Raw genomic sequence first — 25,373 nt, forward strand, 5'->3', positions numbered from 1 at the left:
GTATGTTTAAAACCTCTGACCCTATGGAAGGAAGTCAAGGAACGTTTTTTCTTTGTTTCTTTTGTTTATTTGTTTGCCAATTTCCCTCGACTAGTTCCCCTCACTCCACTCCCACAGATTTTTTTCCAGGTGGATTTAGGACTGTTCCCATTAAAGCTGGCAGCAAGGAGGTTATATTACAGAGCAGGCCTTGTTTGGCTGTGAGGGCTTTTATGTGGATTTTTCAATAAATCGACCTCGAGAGAGAGTCTTTGGGGCACAGAGTTAGGGCTGACGCAGTGATTTCTGTTTGTTTCTAAAACGCTAATCTACAAACCAAAAGTGACTCCTAGATGCTAGAAGTAATTTTCATTCTTGTAAATGATCTTTTGTTAGTGCCTAATGTCTAAAGCAGCCAGCTGGGATTTTGACAGGGATTGTGTTGAATCTATAGATGGGTTTGGGGAGTATTCCCATCTGAACAATGTTAAGTCTTCCAATCCATGAACGTGGGATGTTTTTCCATTTACTTAGATCTTTCATTTCTTTCAACAATGTTCTGTAGTTTGAGTGTATGTTTTGTACTTCTTATTAAATATTTCTAAGTATTTTATTTTCGATGCTATTGTGAATGGAATTGTTTTCTTAATTTCATTTTCAGATTCTTTCCTGGTGCTAACATACACATGACAAACCTGCACACGCTGACATAAATGCTCAGTTATCGGCTCTTGGTTCTTTCCTCTCAAAAACATTTTCCAGAAAAGTGGGACTGAAACAGAGTTTTAGGTGGCCTAGTTTTCAAATAACTTTGCCATCTTTAACTTGGAGTCACTGCTCTTTTTGTAAATGAGGCTGCAAGTCTAAGAGAAATGGTGTTTCAAGAGTTTCGTTAGCTTCTGTCATTCTTAGGAGTAAAAAGTATCTAGAAGGGACAGGGCATGAGTAATGGTGGCAGTGTACAACTAAACTTAGAGGAAGGTAAATCTCCCTTAAATACGGCTGTTTTCAAATAGACTGCGTGGAATATATATCAACTTAAAGGATTCCTCATAGTTCCCCGATTACCCTAAACTGATTTTTTTTTTCTGGAACAAGGGAATTTGTCTTATTTTTATTTTTTTTTCATGGCCTAGTTCTGTGAAGTATAGAATGTGGTCTGCAATCTGAAGGTTTTGGAAAGAAGAAACTGAAGGGGTAGTTCTGACAGAAGTTAAGTATTAGGGTCAATGCCAAAATTAGGAGCAGAAAAAATAGTTCCTTCTTACAGAAAAGTTCTAAAACTGACAGACTTAAACTTGTTCATAGGGTTTTGATGCTACAGCTGAGTAATCATAGCTTGAAGAACTATAAGCCTGGCTTCTGAATTTTTTCAGGCTTAATTTGTAAATCTAGTTTCATTCATAGGGCAGCGTTAATATTCAGGGTTGATACATCTGCTAACAGTAAACTTCAAAGATTCTCTTCTACACAACTGAGGAGGATATACTAGTCTCCCAGCTGCCTCCTCCATAGGAAACCTGTTTTTCTTCAGTTACTCTTTCTTATAAAAGCCGCCACTTTAGAAAATAAATGAGAAAGGACAACAGTGATTTCAATCTGGAAATTCAAGGATGAGGCTACCTCTGCCTTCAATAGCTGCCTTCAGCTTTGGCATTTAGTCCAGATGAGATATGAGGTCACCTAATGTGATGAGTGCCTTAGTACGCCAGGGAACAATGGGGCGTGTGAGGGGCTGGTTTTACCTCCAGCTCTGAGTTTCCTGCTCTTTATCCGTTTAAATCAACTCCTGTGTTTCTTTGGTTGAATACTTTGTGTTTTACTAATCAGCTTCAAGGGCAGCAGCCGCTTGACCTGGTTTAGAGCTAGTTTAGACAGCTTGTGGGAAAAATTAAGTTGCTCTTTCATGGAGTAAACGAGGAAGTATTCAGTTATATAAGTGATCAAAGAAAAAGGCTCAGAAGAACTTCGTTTATATCAAAATTTTAAGTAGTCAATTTTGATTTGTAACTTTGAAGGGATTGTAACTTTTATAAAATGATAAAGTGAAATTAAAACATTTAAAATATTTTTTAGAGGATGTCAGTCCCCAAAACATTTCTTAGTTATCTGGATTAGCTGAATGGATTGATACGATAGAATAGTATGCTGTTTTATCCATTAACTCTTCTCTAAATAGAAGGAAAAATAAACACAACCAGGAGATTCAGACGCTTCATCCTCTACCAGAATCAACAAGTCGAGTAGGTTCTCTTCATGTGCTTAATTACTTCCTGATGCAGCTGGCCTTCCCAAACCGCAGACTGACTAGTCAATTTTTGGAAGGCGCTTTGATTTGTTAGTAAGCCCAGGACTATTTGAGTGTCCATGTAAAGAACAGGATTCTATAGATGGCCTGACAGAGTATTTCTTCGTCCTACCTTACATGTAATGCAATTTGTATGGAATAATTGAGTAATTAGATCTATATGGATAAGGGTCAACTGTACATTTTAGGCATCTTATTGTTTAAGAATAAGTGCTTTGTGAACGATTTACAGAGTCGTTTATAGACCTGTCTTTGTGCTGGTGTCTTTCCACATTGGAATGCTATGACAGGCAGTGTTATGAATTTGCAGCCTGTGCCTGGATGTCATTTTGGCTTTCTCAGAAATAATTAGCTCACTGAATAAATATTTATTGAACACTGACTATGGGCCAGGTGCTATGTGTGGTTAAGAACAGAGTCTGATGTTCTCAGCTCCAGGAAAAATGTCACCTACCAGAAATGGAGACTTCCTTTATTACCCTAAGTTCCATCAGTGAGTATTTGTCACCACAGAACATTCTTGGGGTGGTACTACATAAGCAGACTGCATGAATATGACATTTTCTTTAGATTAGAATTTTTTAAATTAAACAATTTTAAGATAATGTAGATTCACATGCAATTGTAAGAAATAAGAGGTCCATGTATTTTTTTATCCAGTTCGCTCAGTGATAACATCTTACAAAACCATAGCATACTATCACAACTAGGATATTGACATCGAAACAACAGATTAGAATTTTTCACCTTGAAAACTACTTGGGTCAAAGGAAGTGTTGATCCTAACATCAATAAGGTTTTGATATCTCCTGATGGAATTTGCTTAATGGTTCAATATTTTTTCATCTTACACCACTTCACCATTATCCTTGAGCCCTTTCAATTACAATTCTATTAATTCAATAAATATTTGGGCACATACTAGATCTCAGATACTCTTCTAGATGCTAGTATAATAGTGGTAAATGAGACAGACTATGGCACTTGCTCTCATGGAGCTTATATAACAGAGGGGAGAGACAGGCAATAAACAATTAAACAACATGAGCAGCCATATACAGGAACCTCTAGGCAGAACAAACTGAGGTGAGAGCAAACTTGTATTCTAAGAACAGAAAGGACTGGGTGTGCCTGGCAAGTGGGAAAGGAGAAGGAATGAGTGAAGTGGCAAGTGGGGTGGGAGGAGATGAAGTTAACGAAGCAGACAGATGAAATGATACAAGATTTCGTTGGCCAGCACAAGGGCATTGGGTTTTTATGCCAAATTCAATAGGAAGCCGTTGAGAATGTTTAACAAGGGGCCTGAAATGATTAGATTCATTTTTTTAAATCATTTTAAGTGTTCTTTGTAGAGTTTTTTAGAAGAGACTAGTCTGAAGCAGGGTGACCTTTTAGGTTTTGGGGGCTATCATCATGGTCCAGGTGAGAGATGATGCTGGCTTGGATTGTGGCAGTGGAGATGGGGATGCAAAGAAGCAAAAACTTGGAATTTATTTTTGTGGCTTCTCTCTTTGTTGTTTGGCCTTTCTCTCTGAGGTTGTAGGATGGCGACCTTCTAGTAAGAGAAGAAACTTACTCCTTATGGTGAAATAAAAGGATAAAAACTTATCCTGTTACCTGAGGTGCTTCCTAATTATAATTTTTCTTGGTTCTGTTTTCTTCTTGCATTATTTCTTAAACGGTTTGTTTCTCTTTGTTTTGGTCTTTGCCTTTCATGTTCGAGGCTTTTCTAAAATGCGTTTTGTTGTCCATTTATAAGTGTACGGCCCTAGAAAGCTGTTGGAAGCTCTGAATGAAAAGGTGGGATGTGTTAATTAACGAGCTCTTTGACTTGAGGCTCCTATCAGTTTCCATGGTTTCTCCACAGAATTATCGAATCTTCTGGTGGGAGGAAGATATACACTTACCTGCTGGTTTTAGAGCCCAGGAATTTAAGGGGCTTTCACCTAATCCCTTTTAATCCCAATACAGCACCTCTTCCCCCAACCTCCACCATGCCTGGAGTTCACTTGTCTGGAGCCTCTTTGATTCAACTCTTCACAGAATCAATCCCCTGTCTCCAGCTGGGTTGGAGGAGGGTAGTTGCCTAGCTGCTTGGGATGGGGAGCTATACGTTGGGGTCCAATTGTTCCATCTACAGACTCAGCCAATACTCACTTACAGTCGTTGCTGGCACCACTGCCTTCCATGGTACCTGGCATCTTCATTTCCTGAGCTTTCCGGGGATTCTGTGGTATGACTCAGCAAACTACTCACTGACATCCCTACCCCCAGCAGGTTTAAGTTTCCTTTTTAATTAGCTCTGCTTACTCTTCCAGACAATTTCCAGCTTCCAAAACTTTATTCACACTGGTGTGCTATGCTCTCATCTGTTCTTTGCCCTTATGTGGGTGTATTTGACATTCACTTGTTCTGGTGTTAATGGGAGGGAGTAGAGATAAGTGCATGTGTTCAGTTCTCCAAGTGAAAAAGAGGTACTTGTTTAAGCACCATGTAAAGTCCTTGTTCACACCTCTTCTTAGAGAAAATGGATAAGAAAAGTCCACAGTAAATTGTAATCCTTTTGTGACTTGCAAAGAATTTCTACACGTCTTCTATTTGATGGCGTCCTTAAACTTCTCCATCTCATCCTTGTTAGGTCAGTTTTGGGTAAGGAAAGCAGAAGTATTTGTAAGGCAGGAGAACATCCAATATTTAGACTGCATACCACATTTAACATAAAAAAAGTACCTCGCTAGAGGAGGTCCCGTGGTGGGTGATTAAGTTCGAGTGCTCTGCTGGGGTTTGTGGCCTGGATCCCAGTGGAGACCTACACACTGCTCATTAGGCCATGCTGTGGCAGTGTCCCATGTACAAAACAGAGGAAAATTGGCACAGATGTTAGCTCACCAAAAACAGAAGCAAAAAAAAGTACCTCACTAGATAGAATCGACTAGCAGGATCAAGCAACTTGCCAATAAGTAACCCGAGTTTTGCTGAAATGTAGGAAAACTGAGCTCAATTGTACCTTTAGAGAAGGGAAAAACAGACTTAACAGTCTATTAAAGTCAAAATAAAGGTTAATGTGCACAGCTTCCATTGCATCATTTCCCAGGAAAATTTGTGCTGTGAACTTTGCAAACCATTGCATGATTGGAGAAGAAAGTGATCAGGATCACAAATGTTCATTGTGCTCATGCCCTTGACCGTTACCAGTTTGCGAAATATTTGTAAAGGGCTAAAGCAGGGTTGTGGAGATTGAGGAATCTTGGAGATTCACTGAGTTGATGCTGCACGTCGAGCACTTCCTGAAACTGAACAGTCGTGGCTTCATCTTATTCAGCTCCTTCTCCAACGAAACTACATCACATGAGGTAACAAGTATCCCCAGGAGAGCAGCGCTTGGCTTATTACTGCTCATCAAGATCGTACGAGAGGGAGAAATGGTGGGCAGGCCCCCAGAGCTCTGGAACTTCTCTGACTCTAACTTTGGGAAAGTGAGTTAACGTCTCTGACCCAGTTTTGTCACCTGTAAAATGGGGATAATAAGAGTACCTACTTCATAGGGTTGATGGAGTAGTAAATGAGTTTAATGCGCGTAAGGAGCTTAGAACCATGTCTAGCAAATAGATTCTTACTAAGTGTTGCTTTTATTATTACCATAACTAAGGCACTCTGAAGCTGTGCTGTCCAATACAGGAGTCACTGACTATGTGTGGCTGTTCAGCATCTAAAACGTGGCTCATCAAAACTGAGTTAAGCTATGAATGTAAAATACACACAAGATCTCAAAGACTTAGTATTAAAAGAAGAATGTAAAATACCTCAGTTTATTACATTGATTACATGTTAAAGTGATAATATTTTGATATAGTGGATCTATTTGGATATATTAAATATGTGTAAATATTTAATATAAAAGTTTATTTCACCTGTTTCTTTTTACTTTTTAAATGTGGCTATTACATAATTTAAAACTATATCTGTGCCTTACGTTGTGTTTCTATTGGACAGCACAGCAGTCTCTTCCTCACAGGATTTCACTCTAACTCCACCCTGATATTGCCCCCCAGGTGGAGCTCATGACACTTTTTTTTTTAAAAGCTTGGCACCTGAGCTAACAATGGTTGCCAATCTTTTTTTTTTCCTGCTTTTTCTCCCCAAATCCCCCCAGTACATAGTTGTATATTTTAGTTGTGGGTCCTTCTAGTTGTGGCATGTGGGACGCTGCCTCAGGGTGGCCTGATGAGCGGTGCTATGTCCGCACCCAGGATCTGAACCAGCAAAACCCTGGGCCTCCAAAGCGGAGCGCGTGAACTTAACCACCCGGCCACGGGGCCAGCCTCTCATGACACTTCTAAAGTACACGTTATATATTTATTACTTTAATACGTTTCCCTTCTCCTATGCAGTAGCTTTCTCTTTCGAATAATGATACTCAAATGTACTTCTTTCCCACATTTGAACTGCCCAAGCATGGTGGAATCACTGATGGTAAAAGATGGAACACAGCTCTTGCTGGTGAAAACAGTCACAATTTGAGGAGAGAGGCACAGATTGAGATATATGTGAAACATGCTTTAATTTTCCGTAGCTACCTTTGGAGTGTGGTCCTCAGGGGCTGTCTGATTAACTGCCCTATTCAAGTCAAAGGAACTGAGAGAACATAGAACTCTGCCCACCAGGAGACCTGGACCTAATTCTGCTGAAGTTCTTTTTCTTTCATGAAACTGTACACATGAAGCTGAGAAATACAACGTAGATACACGTGTGGTGTCATGTTTGGGCTACGTCTTGACTTGATAGGTCTTGAGAATAATTTGTGTTACTGTGATTTCAGAGCGAAATTGGTTAACAAGGCGGCACTAAGCTACATACTTTTGAACAGACTCCTTTTGAGTTACTACTAAAGACTCTTATTTTTAAAAATAATTAGTAGACTTTAATTCACCCTCAATAGTAATTTTCAAAAAGTGATGTGACCTGCATGCATTTGAATATTGGAACATGTGGCTGATAGATAAACCTGAAGTCACCCAGCTTGCAAGATGCTTTTGGGTCTGTAGGCAAATGGTGTTCTGAACTAGTGGGTAAATTAGTGCAAGAATACACGAGCTTACTTTCTGCATTTAGAGACACACACTTAAAATGTCAGAGTGGTTAGAGCCCTTGGAGGCCCTCTCTTGCTTTGCATATGAAGATCTTGAGCGAGAATGGGCTGATATCAGCAACAACTGTGAACTGCATGTGTATATCCGTATACATGCACACAGAGAAATTCACATAGCATAAAATTAACCATTTTAAAGTGCCCAATTTAGTGATTTTTAGGACAAATCACAAGGTTATACAACTATCACCACTATCAGTTTCCAGAACATTTTCATCATCCCAAAAGAAACTTCATAGTAATTAATCCTCACTCCCCATCTGCCCTTCTCCCAGCAACTAGCAACCACTAATCTGCTTTCCATCTCTATGGATGTGCTTATTCTGGACATTTCATATAAATAGAATATGTGGTCATCATATTCTATTTAACATCATATATCATACAATATGTGGTCTTTTTTCTGGTTTCTCCCACTTAAAATAGTGTATTCAAGCTTCATCTATGTTGCATGTATCAGTACTGAATTTCTTTTTACAGCTGAATAATATTTCACAGTATGGATATGTGACTTTTATTTATCTAGTCATCTGTTATGGCCATTTGGGTTGTTCCCACTTTTTGGCTATTATGAATAATGGTGCTATAAACATTCATGTACAAGTTTTTGTGTAAACACATGTTTTCAGTTCTCTTGGTTATATACCTAAGAGTGGAATTGCTGGGTCATATGGTAACTCAGTTTAATTGTTTGATGAACTGATAAACTGTTTCTGAAGCAACTGCACACCATCTTACATTCCCACCAGTGGTGCCTGAAGCTTCTGATTTGTACATCGTTGCTAACACTTACTGTCTGTCCTTTGATTATAGCCATTCTGGTGGGTGTGAAGTGATATCTAATTGTAGTTTTGATTCACATTTGATGTCGAGCATCTTTTCATGCACTTATTGGCCATTTGTATATCTTCTTCGGAGAAATGTCTATTCAAATTCTTTGCCTATTTAAAAAAATTGGGTTATTTGTCTTTTTATGTTGAATTGTAAGCCGTTAAGCATAGTGAGGTGAATCTAATTTAGACGAAGCGCTCACTGCTTCAGGAAGACCAGAGGGTTGCAGTTTGGCTTTATTTTTAATCCTTTTTGGTACTTATGAAGTTTTTGAAAAGAATCCTTGTTCACAGACTGTGAACTAGGATGTACTTTCATCACTAATAAAGGTTGTTAATCTAATCCTAAGAACCAATGCAGAGGATCTGGAAACCCAGATGAACTCTCTTGGGAATCCTTGCTCCATCCATGGCAGCAGCTCCCCGAACCCTCTTTGCTGCGCCTGAGTGAGTGACTGAAGCAATCTGCTCTGAAAAGAAAGTAACACCTTCTAGTATGGTAAGGCACATCTTTTTGTTAAAACCACCAGAAGGAGAAAGTGAAACAAGAATTGTAGAGACCTGAAGGAAATGACCAGTCCAGGATCTAATGTTGCTTTAAAGCTTGTTCCTCAGTGAGGGCTGACCATAAGTCTTTGCATTGGCAGAGCCACTAGGCCCTCCAAGGGCGCCTGATGCCCCGTAGAGGCATCAGCCAGCAACAGCTCTCAGTGGAAGACAGGATGCAGCTGGTTTCCTTTTGGGTCCTGGCTCCTAGCGTATGTGTCCTCTGCTTCTCACCTTAAGCCATGGGCTGATTGGTACATGGACATGCAGCAATTGCTTGCTGATTGAATGATTCCTTTTACACAATCACTTCCATAGGAGGGCCACTTGGTGCCTAGAATGCTGTTTGTATAGACTCCCCTTTACATCTCTCCCAAAGCGCACTCACAATACTAATCACCAGCTCCTGGAGACCAAGGCCATCCTTGGGATGTTGCTACCAGCTGTGAATTCACAGAATGGAGGAATGACACAGCTGTTCACCTGGGATCAGGTCTCCCACATGTACTCATTCAACAAACACTGATGTTAGTTCTGAGCCTGGTACTGCCAGGCATGGTCCTTTTCTTCAAGAGCTCACAATCTGTCTAATGGGGCAGAAAAACAAGTAAATGGCCGTATGTTCTACAAAGTAGTATTAGTTGGAACAGGGAACAATGAACTCTGCCTAGAGATACCAAGGAAGGCTTCACTGAGGAGGTGATACTTGGCTCAGGGGGTGGGTAACTCATCATGCTGGGTCTTTACCAGGGACATTTGCTAGTGGGAGAGGGAAGAAAAGAAGAAACTTCAGCATATGTCCAACCCTCTATGGGGGCCAGCTATGGGACAAGAGCCTATGCTTCTGGGTTTCTGGGCAGGCCCACCTTGGCCTGACATCAGCTTAGTCTTTTGGTCCATGCTGGTGTGAAAAAACAGGTAGAATGCATGTCAACCCTCTTTAGTGCAAGAATAGGAAAAAGCGACTGATCTCCAAATTTTCTTGCCTTTGTTTTTGTGTTTGTCAAGGGAAATCTTGTTTTCATCTTTATAGCAAATGTTTATGACTTTGAACAAGGAACTTGTCTGTCTTGTGTTTCTCCTGCACTGCTTTAGCCTGTTTCCTGAGTTGCTCCTTTTGAGGTTGTGTGAGACTTGTGAGAGGGTCTCCAGCCACCTCAGGGCAGGGACTGCATCCGTTTAGCCCCAGGGCAGCTATGGGAGATCTCTCTTGCCCTCTTGCCTGGTGGTTGCTTCCTCCAGGGAAAGAGTAGGTCGGAACACCCAAATATAGCTAGATTTTCCTCCTGCCTAACACTGGCATCCCAATACAAAAAGGTGTCTTGGCTCTATATAAGAAACTTCTTAGTTTCAGCTGTAGCAACCAGCTCTGCCTGACTCATTCAGAAAAAAGAATGTATTGGAAGGAGGTCTGGGGGTTCACAGAATTGACTAGAAGGCAGGAGGACCAGGCTATGAAAGTAGACAGGAACCCCAGGAGGCTGGGCAGCAAGGGCAGGAGACAGGTTAGGACCACCATGGTCATTGCATCCCCAGACTTGATAGTTTCTCATCTGTCGCTGCGTCTCCATATCACTCACAGGAGAGTCCCAGTCCCTGGCAGGAGCATCAGGTCGGTCAAGCCCAGGTCTCAGGCCTGGACTGTGACTGGACTGGCTTTCAAAGTGGGAAGAGGGCTCTGTCTCCTCAAGACCTACACAATATGGGATTCCCCCCAAGAAGGAAGCATTCAGATGTCCACTGCAGCCATGTTTGGGGGAGTAGTGAGCCAAGTTTCAGAAAGGAGCTACCAAGAGCATGAGCAACACCCATGGGAGACCCCTGTGTAGAAGGCAAACCTTAGAGAGAAAATTGGGGCTGGGATTTAGTTGAGATTGTATTCCTCAGAGGAGAAGCTGAAATGAGGAATGATAATGATAACATGCCCTTTCTTGATGGCCTACTGTGAGCCTGGCCATCAGGCAATGGCATGTTTCCTGTGCCATTTATACGTGATGAAATCTCATTTAATATTTACCAGGCAAATACGTAGTAGTATCTCTGTTTTACAGATGAGGAGATGGAGGTTCAGGAAGGCTGGGATATCCCCTGGGTCAAAAGCCACTGGTGTTCACACATGGGTCTGCCGGGCTTGGCCTCACACTCTTTCTCACTATGCTGGTTTTCCTCTGCCTGGGATACACGGAATCAGAGAACACCTCTCTGTCCCTGTTCCATGGTGAGAAATCAGAGAGTGACCAATGAGCCTTTCTGTGACTCCACTCTGCCACTTCCAGGCAATTGCTGTTAGTTCTTATTTGCCCCAGAATTCTTTTGGTGTCACTCAATTAATAGACACATCTCCATTTCATCTTGCTAGGTGATTTGGTAGGAAGGTCAAAAGTAACTTTCTGCTTTGTTTGTGTTTTTTTAACTCCTCTTCATGCTTCCCTTGAAGCACACAGAGCTGCCAATTAGATTGTGTATGTGTTATGTGAGTGTCTGTGGTCACATCCACCCTGGCAGGGTCCTAAAAATGCATGGACCATGATGGATGTCAGACACATGCATCCATAAGTTTCAGAATGAAGTCTCCTCCCTGTATGCAACGGACCAGATATGTCAGTTAAAATCAGCAGGATTTTCTGGGTGAATGTTAAGGACATGCATTATCTGCTTCCAGAGCCAACCAGCCAAAATTCATCCCACATGCATTTGGCATGTGGTGATCCAGTCCTGCACCAAGTTCAGCATGCAGCTTCTGTGTACAGCCCTGAGCCCAGAACTCCAGAATTCCAGAATTGGATTGTTCTCCCATTGAAAATGCTGACCAGGTGACTCCTTGGCAAGCAGAGACCTGGGAGGTTTAGCTCAAACAGAAGGGCACTTTTAGGAGAGGGGCTTTTTGGAGACCATTTCATCCCTTTATAAGGGCCTGAACACAGAAGGGGCAGTCTGGCCATTCCTGGACTTAAGCCAGCTGTTGCCCTCTCTGGGCAATGCTGTTGGGAGTCTAGTTCAGAGCCTGAGTTAATTTCTATGCTTGAGAACCAAAATGAAGCTTAGCGGCACTTTTCATCTGGGTCCCAGGAGATCAGAATAACAAAGTAGAGAAGCTCACTTAACCACCACTTGTCTGTCCTCTGTCCACTGCAGTAGACAGAAGAGGGGAGAGCCTGTATTTATCTATCTCATTTATTTTCTCTTGTCCAAGGATGTGTGCGTAACATTTGAATGAAGACAGATCAGGAGAATTGAGTGGCCCCAGGCCTGGGGCTTGGGGTCAGGCCAGAGGGGAAAAGCTAAGTTCTTATGACCAAAGCAAGCAAGCAGAGGCTGAGGTGTCACGCAGTGTCTGTGGGGAAAAGGTGATATATGTGTACTCAGCAGGAATGTGACAGCCCAGCATTCCTTCCTAGGGACTGCTGATCTGAAAGGGGACTTTGGTTCAATTGCTGGGACAACCAGTCCCTACCCAGCCTCGCCCAGAGGGCTGGCCTCTCAGAAGCTCCCACAGGAGAGGGTGAGCTCCATTTTCTCTGCACTTTCTTCCTGTGGCTGCCTTCCTATAAAGCCCTCCCTTTGGACAAGTGTGGCAAATTTAGTGCATAATTAAAAAGCAAGCAAACTTTCCCACAGGGAACATTTACAGTTTAAGTAGACATTCATGTATAAGCAATGATTCATGCTTTGTTGTATTTCCAAAAATAGACAACATGATTTTGTTGAAAGATTTCTGGCCTCTAACATATTTTAACCAATACGTGACCACCTCTGAATTATTAAGACAGCTATGTGGCTGCTGTCCAAAAGAAAGATACTTCTGCTTCACTCAGGGATTATAGATTCACTGCTACCACGAAGTCAAAAGACACAAACTTGGGAAAATATTTGCCACACATGGGGGAAAAAATGGGAATTGCCTTGATATAGAAATAGATCGTACAAATCAATAAGAAATAGACCAATAATGCAATAGAAAAATGGCAAAGGAAATGGATGGATCACAGAAGTTAGTACAAATGGCTTTCAAATGTACAAAATGATGTGCAATTTCATTTATTAAGAAAGAAATGTAAATTCAAACAGTGAGATACTATTTTCACCTTTCAGATTTCAGAGATCAAAAGTTTGATAATGTGCTGTGTTAGTGAGGATGTAGGAAAATGGACACACTCATATATTGATGGGAATGTAAGGTGGCACAACCTCTTTGTAAGAAATTTGACAATATCAACCAAAACTGAAAATTTATATAGCCTGTTACGATCATCTATTACTGTGTAACAAACTACCCCAAAATGGTGGTTACATATTTACAATTATTTTGGTTGTAATTTTAAGGGTCAGAAATTGAAGAAAGGCCAGACTGGGCAGTTCTTCTCTGGTGCATCCTGTGTCAGCTGGGTGGCTGATGCTGGAGGATCCACTTCTAATTCATCTTTTGGGAATTTATTCTATAAACAGACTTGCAAATGTGATTAGAGCTATATAACCAAGAGTATTCATTAGTTATAGCAAAAGACTGGATTAACCTAAATGTTCATCAGTAGGGGACTGGGTTTAATAACCCAATTTATTTATGCCCATGCAATGGGTAACTATGCACCTGCTGGAAAGAATGATACAGCTCTATGTACTGATGAGCTCCAAGATATAACTTCGAATAAAAAACCAAAGTGCAGAACATTTGGAAAAGGTACCCATGGAAAGACATGTTTTTACAAGCCCTTTACAATAAGCCCCTGGGAACCATATATGTCACAGCCCAGGCGCAGGTCCGACTGTTGAGGACACACAGAGAGAAGGAAGTCCTGTCTGGGTTCCTGCTGCTGCTCACTTCTCATCTGCCCCACTCACTTTCTAGTCCTGATCAATCTGAAGTCCAAAGCCTGCTCTCCTAGGAAGGCGGCGTGGACATCCACATCTTGCAGTTCTTTTACTGGTCATGTGAGAATGGCTTTGGAACCAGCCATCAGTGGGGTTAATTTTGCCTCTATTGCTTATGAGCTACATGACCTTGACAAGATAGTTAATCTCTCTAAGCCTCAGGTTTTTTCACTTGGAAAATGGGGTTATAATGATACCTACTTCTCAGAAATACCAGGGTTAGAAAAGATAAGTAGAGCACTTAGCACAATGCCTCGCAGCAAAGACACGGTCTTTAGTGTTCAGACCACCGCCACATCACATCACCCAAATCCAAGAGAGAGAGCAGGCATCAGAGCGAGAAACCACAGAGACTTGTGAGGTGGACGGTTGCTGTGGTGTGGTGTCATCATTCAAATTACAAGTGCCAAACCACATGGAATGGAGGCCCACGCCTTCCCAGCCATCAGCTCCTTGAGATGGGGCCTGGCCTGCAGGGGCGAGGTCTGTGGCTCTAACCCTGGCTGAGCCCAGTCACATAGAGGTCTCTTTAAAAGAACTCTCCCAGCCCTGGGAAAGTACTGAGATACTGGGCGGCATAGGCATCTGTCTGTTTATGCAGTAGAAAATATGATAAATATGTGCATGTCTCCATCCTCTCCACAGCCCCCACTCCCCAACCAACACCACTAAAGGAGACTCCAACTTTGCAGCAGTTCCTTCCCCTTCCTCTCCCCCAAGATTCTTCGGGCTTTTGTAATAAAGAGATAGGGCATGCCCATGCCCTCCAGGCAAAGACCAGGGACTCACTTGCAGTGAACAAATTGAGTTTATTGCTAGTTGCAGTGAAGAGGAACACACAGCATGAGGAACCATGGGACATCTCAGTAAGAGGGCATTGGAAAGGACCTACAGGATTTGCGCTTGTGTTAGTGATTTTGGAGACAGTTAAAGAAGCAGGACTTTCTTGGTGTTGGGTGCTGTCTGGAAGCAAGAGTAATTCTACAATCGGATATATTAATAAATCTTATCTAGAAAGAGGAAAGACTAGAACAAGGCTAAAGCTGCAATTGGTAAAGAAAAAGCAATCACTCCCATTAATCAAGACAGAAAGATGTTTTTGTGACTTAGACAATGTTCACAGTTTGTCTCTCTTCAGATATTACAGGATGATCTTGTTTTTGTCTTGATCCATCATGGTTACTGATGGCTTTGTCTGATGTTGATGTCCTGTGAAATTGTTTACGTGCAAGAGGGGAATACCAAGGCCTTGGCTATGAGTGTCAGGTCAGCTCCTAGCAACACTAAGTTCTAGCTGATGATACCAAGCCAACTTCTAGATGCCAGGGGCCACTTTTCTCCTTCTCAGAAAAGAGGAGGCCAGGAGAGAAGTGAGTGGACAGAATTTCAGTTTTCTGGGAGTTAGGCAGAGCATTTTTGTAGTGCAGGCAAGAGAAGTCAGGGGCAGGAAGGTGGAATGGGTTAACAAAAATTGCTGTCGACACTGTGTCCACTTTATGGTTTTCAAGAAATATGTTTTTTTAACAAAACATTTTAAATATAAATTAAAAACCTTGGCAATTTTGAATTGCCTTTTTGGTTGCTGTTTTGTGTTCCCTCTATTGTGATACTGCTCTGAGACCAACCATGTGGATCAGGGTCTTAAAAGGGCAGGGTTTCAAAGCCAAGAGCTTCTGAGCTGTTGTCTGACGGCTGAATCAGGATGGTGTTTGCAGAGGGAGCAGAGCCAGAAGAGCACCAATCAGGAGGCAAGCTCAGGGGCTGAGGCCTCCAGCCACTAGAAAACCCAAGCAGGCTTCCATTGTCCCTAGAAAGCAGCAGCCTTGATCCCTGGTCTGAGTTCTGGTCCTGGTTATTACCACCAAGATACCTTCTCAGCCAAGGAAGGATGCCAAAATCGTGGACAAGGCCCTGACCTAGGCATGCTGATTCTGTGGGAGAGTGAGGGCAGCCCACACCAACAGCAGAGAGACCTGAGAGCTGAAGGTGCTCAGCAAGGGCCCCCCTAACCCCTTCTAGGGATGGAGCATTTCTTGGCAGAGCCAGTATTCATAGGATAAAGGTTTGGAAAGTGGAGGCAGGGGAGGCCGAGGACTAGCAGTCAGGAGAGCACAGTAGCAGATGAGTGCACAGCATTCTTTGAAGCATGGAGATCCCCAAAGGCCAGGGCCTTAAGAGCCAGACTCCAGCCTGTGAACACTATCCAGGACATAGGGGATATTCACACGTCCAGCACCCGAAGGACCAGCTGAGGGCAGGTGGAATCAATATCCAAGTCAGCAGCCCCGGTTCTGGCCCAGGTGGCTCCCAGGAGGTCCTAGACGATGCGGGGTAGTGAGAGAAATGAAAACAGATGGCAAAAACGGGAGAAAGTGCCCAAGATGGGAGTCCAAGAGCTGGACGAGTTTTAGAAATGGAGGGTCTGGAGAGTTGGTCAAGTGGTCCGTTCCCATTCGAACCGTTCTCAGAGGGACAGGGACAAAGGCACGAGCCCCTGGAGGGTCTGGTTTTTTGGCCCAGCTTAGAAGGAAAGGAGATGGCCCTCTGGAGCCTCCCCACCGACGGGGTTGTCGGGGCCCCCGGGACCCGGCCGGCGCATCACGGGTGCTGAGGACGCGCCCGGCACGGCCACGCTGGGAGCGGGCTCACGAGCGCGGAGGTCTGCCTTCCTCCCCTTACGGTCCCGCTTCTCCGGCCCAAAGCAAGAGGCCTGTGCGAGGCGAGGAAACAAGTGTACACCCTCTAGGCTCGGGGGTAGGCCGGCGAGCGCACACTGCGAAGGGGCGGGCAGCGCCGGCTCCGCGCTCCCGCCCCCAGTGGCCGGACGTGGCGCCTCCCATGCTGCGACCGGAGCCTGGAGGTGGGGTCGGGAGCCGGAGCCCAGGGCTCTGATGTCACCGCGGGGCCGCGGGCGCCCAGGAGCGCGTCTCGGGCTGGAGCTCAGGTACACGGCGAGGTCGGGGGCCGGGCGGCGGGGGGTGGACGGCTGGGTCGCTATTCCCGGGGGGAGGCCAGGCGAGCCCCGCGGCGAGGGTGGCGTGGGCTGGGGGTGGCTGCCGGGCCGCGAGGCAGCCGTGCGTCGTTCGGGCTCGAGGCGTCCCGCTCCGCGCCGAGTCCGGTCTGCGCGAGTTGAGTCGGGCCCCAGTGCGCCTGTGCTCTTGGCAGAGGGGTGGGCAGGACGCCGAGCCGTGCGTGGCCGGAGCTGCGGGGGCGTCCGTGGAGCCGAAGCACGCAGGGGGGGCTCGCTCTGAGACCCCCCAGCTCCCGCCCCGCGGCCGCCGAGCTGCCAGCGAGTCCGGGTCCCTCCCCCCCAAGCCCGCGCCGTCTCCCTGCAAGCGTCCTGAGCCCTCCTTCCCGGACGGTGAACCCGACAGGAAAGGCCGAGAAATGCGCCGGCCAGCGGCCATTCGCTCTCCCGACCTCCCCGGAGCCCCGTTCTCCGGCCGCACCGCGTGACTCTGCCGCCCCCTGCGGGCGCCGGGCCTGTGCCTCTCTCCTCCCTCGCGTGCCTCCTCTCAGAGCTTGAAGCCCCAGGTACGCGGTTCGACCACGACCGCGGCCTCCTCCCGCAGGTGCCGCCAGCATCTCGCTTAGGCTGCGCACGGGGCAGGGCTAGAGTCCCTGGAGACTCTCCATCTGGGCGGCAATGAGCGGAGAGCGGATGCGGCGCCGATAGACCGGGAGAATGGGGGACCGCTGGGGCCCAGGAGAACCGCGGAACTTCCCCAAATGCCTACCCAGCCAGACCTAGTTTGGGGTGCTGGGATTCAAGCAAGACACGGCCCATTACCCAGAAGCTCAGTCTAGCAGGAAGACTGCCACCTAGGCAGCGCCCCTACAGTGAGTTTAGTGTTGAGGGAAGACCATGTGGTGGGGTTGGCCTGGACAACCTCTCCACAGATCGCTCAGATCTGAGATGGCCTTTGAAAGAGGTACGATTTAATTCCTGATCGTTGCTGATTATTTGAGGTTGTGTATTCTCCCGCGCCTCTCTGGTCGCCTTACTTGGATCTGCTGCTGATTCCTTGGTGTGATTTTACCCACTGGAAACTGTCTTCATCTATTTCCCCAACAAACTCTAACTAAAAACCTGCCTGCTCGCCTGGTCCATCCTCTCTGCTGAGGTTCAGACCCACATCCCAACTTCTTGCCAGACTTGCCACAAACACTGCAAGGCCCAGAGACCCCAGACGGAATGAGCACTGGACCCCTTGGCCAGTCCCCATTCAGGGTCCTCCTCCCTGAGAATGGCACTTCCACCTCCCAGGCCCCCAGCTCTGAACCCTGAAGTCATCTTTGTCTCCTTTTCCTCTCTTACTCTTTCATTCATGTGATAAGTATATCTTGAGTGCCCCCACCCACCCACCCACCCAGTTCCTGGCAGAACCCCAATATGGTGGTTTTCTAGCAGGGATTCCGTGCTGTTCCCCCTGCTCTGGCAAAGCTTGGAAAAATGCCTACAGAGTTCTTTGAGCTCCAGCCTCTGGACTTCTGTTCAATGCAGGCCGTGGTTCTGCAGTCCAGCCCACAGCTGACACTAACATGGACGCTAGAGCTCCTGGGATGTGCCACCCCCAGCCACAGGGCTGGCTGGACTGCAAGAGGCTCCCTGTAGCCAGACATGTGTGAAAACTCCTTGCTCTTTGTGCTGAGGCCCCCAAAACACACTAAAGGAGCTAGGCTCTCCTGGTACAGCAAGTTCCACAGAGGGCACAGTGTGAGCATCCTGCATGGGTATCAACCTGCTGGGGCCACCACTGCAAAAGCATCCTTGAGACAAGTTAGGGTCAATAAGAAAGTAGATAAGTACACACATTTTTATTATCTATTCAAGTTGTTTTTATTTAGTGAACTCAGAATCCTTTGTCAAGACAGTAACTCATAAAGAAGATAGAATTTTCAAGGCCTGTTTTGAGGAGACTCCTCTTTGTTTGAGCAATCACCCCTGCGTGGAGATGCAGCAAGCCAACATGGGCAGGCATGGGTGGCATAAGCCAGGGTAAACAGTGCTCCCAAGCTGAGCTCAGAAGGATAGGAAGGGAGGGGGCTAGTGTCTGGGCAGCTAGGGTGGGTTTCCTAGAGGAGGTGACTGTCTTCCCAGGGGCTGCTACTCAGAATTGCTTCTTGTCTCCCTGAAGTCCAGAGAGTGGAGACACTTTGCCACAGAGGTCCTCAAGCCTGAGTGTGAGGACCAACCTGCAGGGCTGGCCTTAATGGGCGTAGAGATGCCTCCAGGTGGGTGATGTCAAGATGTTCTAGTCTCAGGTCAGCTGAGAGCCCCTCCTGGGAAAGTTGCAGGTACTGCTTCTCCCTTTTAGCAAACACCATGTCCTCCCACCACTAACCTCTCTCCTTGCCCTGACCAGCAATCTATAGCATCTGGGTCCTCAGGGAGGGGGTGGAGGGTGACCCTGAGTTCTAAATAGTCTCTGGAAGCTCAGCTGAGTCTGCGTTTCCAGTTCCCACTGCCAGCTGCGGGCCACCTCTGCACTCCCCACCAAGCAGCTCTTGGAAAGCAAGCCAACCCTGCCCCCCAACAAAGTCCCCATAGCCCATAGGGAGCCCCAGGTTCCCAAGACTCAAATCTACTCTTACACCTGACTCAGGTACACCCATTCAGCTCCTCCCCTCGCTCCCCTCCTGGCACTGGGGAGGTATTGATTTCTGGCCAGTCGTGATCCAAGCTGTGCTTGCCTCTCTTTTAGTTCCTAATAATGCATGAGTAACCTGGTCAGGGTCCATGGTGGCAACTGCCTCAGCCATTCTGTCCCCTTCCCCAGAAAAGACTAATAAGGAGAGAAGAGTGGGCAGAAGCAAAAGAGCCCTCTTCCTTCTCCACCAAAGCCACCCCCATCTTACTCCCTGCAAGCCTGCTCCTTCCCCTGCCATTCAACAGATATTTCTTTCACATCCACTACATGCTGGCCACTGAGGGTACAACAATGAATACGTGCAGGGCCTGTCCTCAGGAAGCTCAGGGGTGGGGATGGGAAGAGGGAATCACCAGCAAACCAACAATTACAATGCAGGGTGATGAGTGCTGTGATGGGGGAAGCTCAGGACACTGTAGGGATCCCCAAAGGTCAGCTGAGCCCTACAGGAGGAGTCAGAGTAGCAGGACAAAGAGCGGGGGTGAGCCTGTCATTCCTGGACAAAAGGCAGAATCTCCGAAGCAGGGACCATATTGTTCTGGAATCTGCCAGGACTTTGACTGTTTCCCACAGTGGAGTCTGGGCTTTTTTGGAGGCTTCAGGCCGCTGCGGGGTGGGGGTAAATGGGCTTTCAGCAGGGTTTGCTTCTAGGAAATCGATTCTGGCTGCAGTGAGCTTGGAGGCAGGCCCAGATTTCAGGCAGGGCGCTGCCTCTTACCAGGTATGTGCTCCTGGGCACAACATTTCCCGTCAGAACGTCAGTGTCTTCATCTGTAAATTACAGATGGCAGTGGCTGAGGACCAAGTATTTATATAAAGCACTTGGAACATAACTGGCACAGAGGGAGGAAGGCTGTGAAGCTGCCCCTGCCACCTAACCTGGGTCTTCCCCTGTCTTTTCTTGGCTCCCCTGTGATCTCAGAACGTTCTCCACCATTGTTTATAAGGGAAAGATCACACAGAGAAGCGAACAAAGCAGCCAGGAAGCAGCCTGGGTGGGACAGGGTTGGGAGGGAAGGAGCACGGGTACATTCTCAGCGCTCCAGGAGGTGGCAGAGTAGAAGCTGGGGCTGCCGGCCAGGAGAGCCTCAGCGGGGAATAGGCTACCTGCCAATTCTGTCCCCTGAGCTAAGCCCTCAAACTCCAGAGTTGCTCCCCCGGGGGGCTGGTCTTACTGCCCATGCCATTACTGGCTCGGGATGAAATGCCAGCACTAAGGATCCTGTGACCAGGGAGGGGATGTGTAAGCACCTGGCTGTCCGTGTTAGAGGGGCTCCCAGGCTGTCCTAACCCTTCCCCCGAGCTCCTCACCCACCACGTCCTCAATGTTCTTCCAGGCCCCACGGAGCTAGCCAGCCCCAGCACTCCTCCGCGCGGCCATGGAGGCCCTGGGGCCTGGGGGCGACCGCGCCTCCCCGGCCTCGTCCACTCGCAGCCTGGACCTGCGGCGGCTGTCCGCGCGCGCCGACTCGGCCTACAGCTCTTTCTCCGCGGCCTCGGGCGGTCCGGAGCCACACACGCCGTCGCCTGGGACTGACCTTCCCTACCTAGACTGGGACTACGTGCGCGTGGTGTGGGGCGGCCCTGCCCCCCCGCCGCCCTCAGCCGGCCCTCGCACGTCCTCGCAGTCCCGGCCTGCGGCCGCCGCACGGAGTGGGCCGCGTCCTCCGGAGGTCCAGGAGACCCCAGGGCCGCTCAGCCGGCAGGCCACCCCGCTGCTGTACGCGCTGGCGGCCGAGGCGGAGGCCGCGGCCCGAGCCGCCGAGCCGCCCAGCCCACCGGCCTCGCGGGCCGCCTACCGCCAGCGGCTGCAGGGCGCGCAGCGGCGAGTGCTTCGGGAGACGTCCTTTCAGCGCAAGGAGCTCCGCATGAGCCTGCCCGCCCGCCTGCGCCCCGCGGCCCCCGCGCGGCCCCCCGCGGCGCACCTGCGCTCCGCCTCGCTCAGCCACCCGGCCAAGGAAGTGGAGCCGGCGCCCTCCGCAGCTCCCGCGCCAGGAACCGCCGGTCGGGGGCGCCTCGCCAACCAGCAGCGGACGTGGTGCTTCTCCGAGCCAGGGAAGCTGGATCGCGTGGGTCGGGGCGGTGGGTTGGCTGGGGAATGCTCCGGCGAGACCTGCTCCAGCTCTGGGCTCTCCAGGCCTGAGCCCCAGGTATTGCAGTGTCAGGCCCTGGCAGAGTTCGAAGGTCACCAGATCAACTGGCTGCCTGAGACCCAGCCCAGAGGCATAGAGGACCCAGAACCCCCGTCCCTGAAGTTGGGCAATGCCTCCAGGCCTGCCAGTCTGAGTCGGAGCACTTCAGGTGAAGCCTTGGCTCCCCGAGGAGGTCCAGGAGAGGTCATGCCCATTGTCCAGGTATGGAAGATAGGGCCTGCAGGCTTGGGGTGGGGGGCATCTGGGAGACTGAAAACTTGTGCCATATTTCATCCATCTGTTTGCCTTTCCAGGCAGTTCCCCAAGGAGCAGAAACCCCCAGACCATTGTTTCAGACCAAACTTTCCAGGTGAAAGACATGGACTACTCTGGGGACTGAGTTGGGGGGAAGCAGCTTTCATAGCTCCTGCCCAAGAAAGGAGTCTCCCACCTACCCCAAGTTTAAGCACTGTGACTCTGTCTTTTGCAAACCACATCCCCTACTGCCCACCCCCCAACCCCCCACTGCCCAAGAGGTTCCTTCCTGGTCACTGTGGTCAGTGTGGGGTCCCTGCCTTCAGGTTCCTGACTCAGAAAGAAGCTGCAGTGGTGTGTCCTGCAGAGGGCCCCCAGAGCTGTCCCGCTGACTGTGAGCAGAGGCTCCCAGAGACCTGCCTGGTATCCACCCGGCTCCCATCCCTGCCTGATGATGACGTTTTCCTGGAAGAAGCCCCGTTGGTCAGAATGAGATCACCTACAGACTCTCATGCCCCTGCAGGGCTCCCAACCAGGTGAATTCCCTCTTGCTTCTAAGCAGAGTGAGATATCCCCTTCCCACATGAATCTACAAAATGCTGGAGGGGCATAGAACCCTCTGCCAGCTGGAGCCTGGGAGCCCAGGTGGTCGGGAAGGGGGCAAGGGCGACCACTTGTCTTTGGCCAGAGCTTTTTCTGATTCAGTGTCTCGTCTACTTCCAGTGTCCATGCCTCTGACCAGCAGTATGGAGCTGGCTTGGGCAAAAGGGCTGACCAGGCTACAATTCCCCGAGAGCACCCCCTCCATGAGTGCCCAGAGGCTGCAGGGGCAGATGACTGCTGGCAGGGGGTAAACGGTTCTGCGGATGTCTCCAGGCCCACATGCTGTTGCCACCCTGGGACTGCAAATGGTGACATCCCAACCTTTGACCCCACTGGACCGCTGACCACTGACCCCTCTGCAGCTGCAGAGAGTGACTCCCTCAAACCTCTCCCAGTTGATGCCCTGGGACCTCCAGGCAAGGATACCCCTGGGCCTCTAGACCACAATGCCCTGGCTTGGGGTACTGGCCAGCCTGGTTCCAGGCCAACATGGCCCAGTCCACGCCTTGAGGAGCTGGTTCAGGAGCTGGCGAGACTGGATCCCTCTCTGAGTGACACTCTCACCTCCTATCCCAGCCCAGAGCCACCCGTGGGCCTGCTGGATGGGCTGATTCCTTTAGCCGAGGTCTGGGCTGCAATGAGGCCAGCCTTTGGGGAGGCTGGAAAGGATACTGCTGGTACTTCTGAGCCAGGGTGAGTGAGGGGCACCAAGGACTCAGGGGATTCTAAGCCCCTGCAGTCTGGGGCCAAATAACCCAGGGAGCTCTGGCTTTGTCCTCAGGTCTTGTCTATTTAGCTCCACCCAGCTCCTGCCAACTTCTCAGGAGGAGACAAAACCTGAAAGCCTTACCACTCACCCTGTGCCTGACCAGCCATGTGGCCATGGTCTCCCTGAGCCAAATAACAGCATCCAAGCCAAGAAAGTGAGTGTAGAGAGGCTGGTGGAATTTGGGTGGGGCAAGTGCCAGAGTCTGGGCTGAGAAGTCAGGGGACTGGCCCAAGACTTAAGTACTCACACCTTCCCTGCAGGTGGAGCTGGCCGACCTCCTCCAAAAGATGCTGCGGGACCTGCAGGCTGAGCAGGAGCAGCTGCAGAGGGCCGCCCAGGCTTGGGTCAGGCGCGGGGCTGCCCTGGAGGCCGCGGTAGGCCAGGCCTGTGCACCCCGCGATCTAGAGCGGTTCAGCCGGTTCATGGCCGATCTGGAGCGCGTGCTTGGCCTCCTGCTGCTGCTGGGCAGTCGCCTGACCCGTGTGCGCCGCGCGCTGGCCCGGGTGGGTGCAGACAGCGACCCTGAGGAGCAGGTAACCGGGATTCTGGCTGGGGAGAGCTGGACGGTGAGGGGCCTGGCACCTCCGGCTGGAACCGGCTGGAACCGTCCGGGAGCGGAGGCACCCTCCCCCGGCTCATGGCCCCTCTCCCTGCGCTTCCAGGCCTCTCTGCTGCAGCGACTCGGGCTCCTGCAGCGACAGCAGGAGGATGCCAAGGAGCTGAAGGAGCACGTGGCGCGGCGCGAGCGGGCCCTGCGCGAGGTGCTGGTGCAGGCGCTGCCTGCCGAGGAGCTGCGCGCCTACTGCTCCCTGCTGGCCGGGAAGGCCGCCGTCCTGGCGCAGCAGCGCAGCCTGGATGAGCGTGTCCGGCTCCTTCAGGACCAACTGGACGCCATCAGGAGCGACCTTGGCCATCATCCCCCACCTCCCAAGCCGGCCTGTCCCGCAGGGACCCGTCCTCCCAATAAACCGCCCTTCCCCCCTCCCCTCATCTAGTTACTGGGGTGGGGGGTGGGAAGCACCGACCCTGCCTCTCACCCACATAACTGGGGGTGATGCTAGTATTCCGTGCTTTTCCCTGGAGGTGAGGAAGACCCAGCCGGGCCCTCCCAGGATACTTCTTCCAAATGTTCTCATGTGGCCTTACCCAAGTCTTGTGGATTACTTGGTAATTTGTGGATTTAAAACACTGCAGTATTCCCCCTTTTTGTGATGAGAGAGGGGCTCATCAGGGTTGATTGGATGGAGAGGAGACAAGTCAGAGGACCACTTCAACTTACGATGCCAAACAGCCTCTTTTTTTCCTCTCAATAAAAATTGATGTGAGAAGTGTGTGTGTCACCTGGAGCATAGCTTGGGGGAGGGATCTTGTTTGTAAACCACAGATACCAACCCTGCCTGACTAGAGCAGAAGAGGGATTTGGTGCAGGATGCTAGTCAGGTCTGGGAATCACTAGGAAGACTAGAGACACAGGTTTGAAAAGAGGAAGGCCCAAGGGGATGCTGGGCCCTCAGTTCCGCTGCCACGAGTAATCCCTACCTGTTCTGGTGACTGCATCACTACCACGAAAGCCTAGGCTCGACTGGCTGAGCCCACGTCTCCTTTGCTGATTTTTACTTGGGCGCCCAGCCTCAGTAGTGGAAGTGGGGGTACTGCCTCCCTTCAAGACTCAAGGGGTAGGGAATTTCCCCAAATGGAAGATGGGTTCAGATACTTTGCTGCCTAAAACCCTGATAAATGTCCAGTACAGTTGGACATTAGGGGATATTCATTTCAAGACCCAGAAAGAACTTTCTTCCTCTTCCAATTATGTTGTCAAAACTGAGTTTATCCAGCTCTCCTTTAGAGACCCCTACTGGGTCAGCCAGGCTTAAGGAGGGCAGTTGTGGGTGGGAGCTGAAGGTGAGGCATGGGGGACCTGGAGACCTACCATGTAGGGGCTGAGGACCCGGAGAGGCAGCTCTGCTTGTGTGCTAGAGACACTGATCTGGGTCTGGGCTGGGGTGGCGGGAAACATAGGTCACACACTCCCCTCTATTTGTGCATCAGCCCTGAGTACACAGAATCAATGCGAGCTTCTTAAATATACATATGGAAATCTGCTTTAATATTTGTAGCTGCAAATGCCAGAGACAGAACATTGTTCATGCAAACATTCAGTGTATTTTTGAAAGTTGGGCACATTAAAAGGCTTGTGTATGTGTATTTAAAGCCAGCTGACCCCAAAGTGAGAAATCTCTGCTTCTGGGCTTGTTTTCTGATGCATATTGTTACTAAGTGCA

At 48.7% G+C, this 25,373-nt stretch overlaps 1 protein-coding gene across 1 annotated transcript; it reads left to right on the top strand.

Annotated features, from left to right (window-relative positions):
- The first annotated feature begins 16,489 nt into the window (after positions 1–16,489).
- Positions 16,490–24,419, top strand: SHROOM1 (shroom family member 1). Its single transcript, XM_044780755.2, has 8 exons — positions 16,490–16,625; positions 20,670–21,686; positions 21,779–21,834; positions 22,046–22,255; positions 22,443–23,015; positions 23,104–23,245; positions 23,352–23,624; positions 23,754–24,419. The coding sequence occupies exons 2-8, from the start codon at positions 20,712–20,714 to the stop codon at positions 24,084–24,086; spliced, it is 2,562 nt and encodes an 853-aa protein (XP_044636690.1). The 5' UTR covers positions 16,490–16,625; positions 20,670–20,711; the 3' UTR covers positions 24,087–24,419.
- The last annotated feature ends 954 nt before the right edge of the window (positions 24,420–25,373 follow it).

The sequence above is a fragment of the Equus asinus genome, chromosome 9, assembly GCF_041296235.1.
Source record: "Equus asinus isolate D_3611 breed Donkey chromosome 9, EquAss-T2T_v2, whole genome shotgun sequence".
NCBI lineage: Eukaryota > Metazoa > Chordata > Mammalia > Perissodactyla > Equidae > Equus > Equus asinus.

Excerpts from the sequence above, each read along its gene's own strand:
- SHROOM1 (XM_044780755.2), top strand. The coding sequence starts at position 20,712 with ATGGAGGCCCTGGGGCCTGGGGGCGACCGCGCCTCCCCGGCCTCGTCC. Across the intron at positions 23,016-23,103 it reads GCTGGTACTTCTGAGCCAGG|GTCTTGTCTATTTAGCTCCA; the intron begins GTGAGTGAGGGG and ends CTTTGTCCTCAG. Across the intron at positions 23,246-23,351 it reads ACAGCATCCAAGCCAAGAAA|GTGGAGCTGGCCGACCTCCT; the intron begins GTGAGTGTAGAG and ends CCTTCCCTGCAG.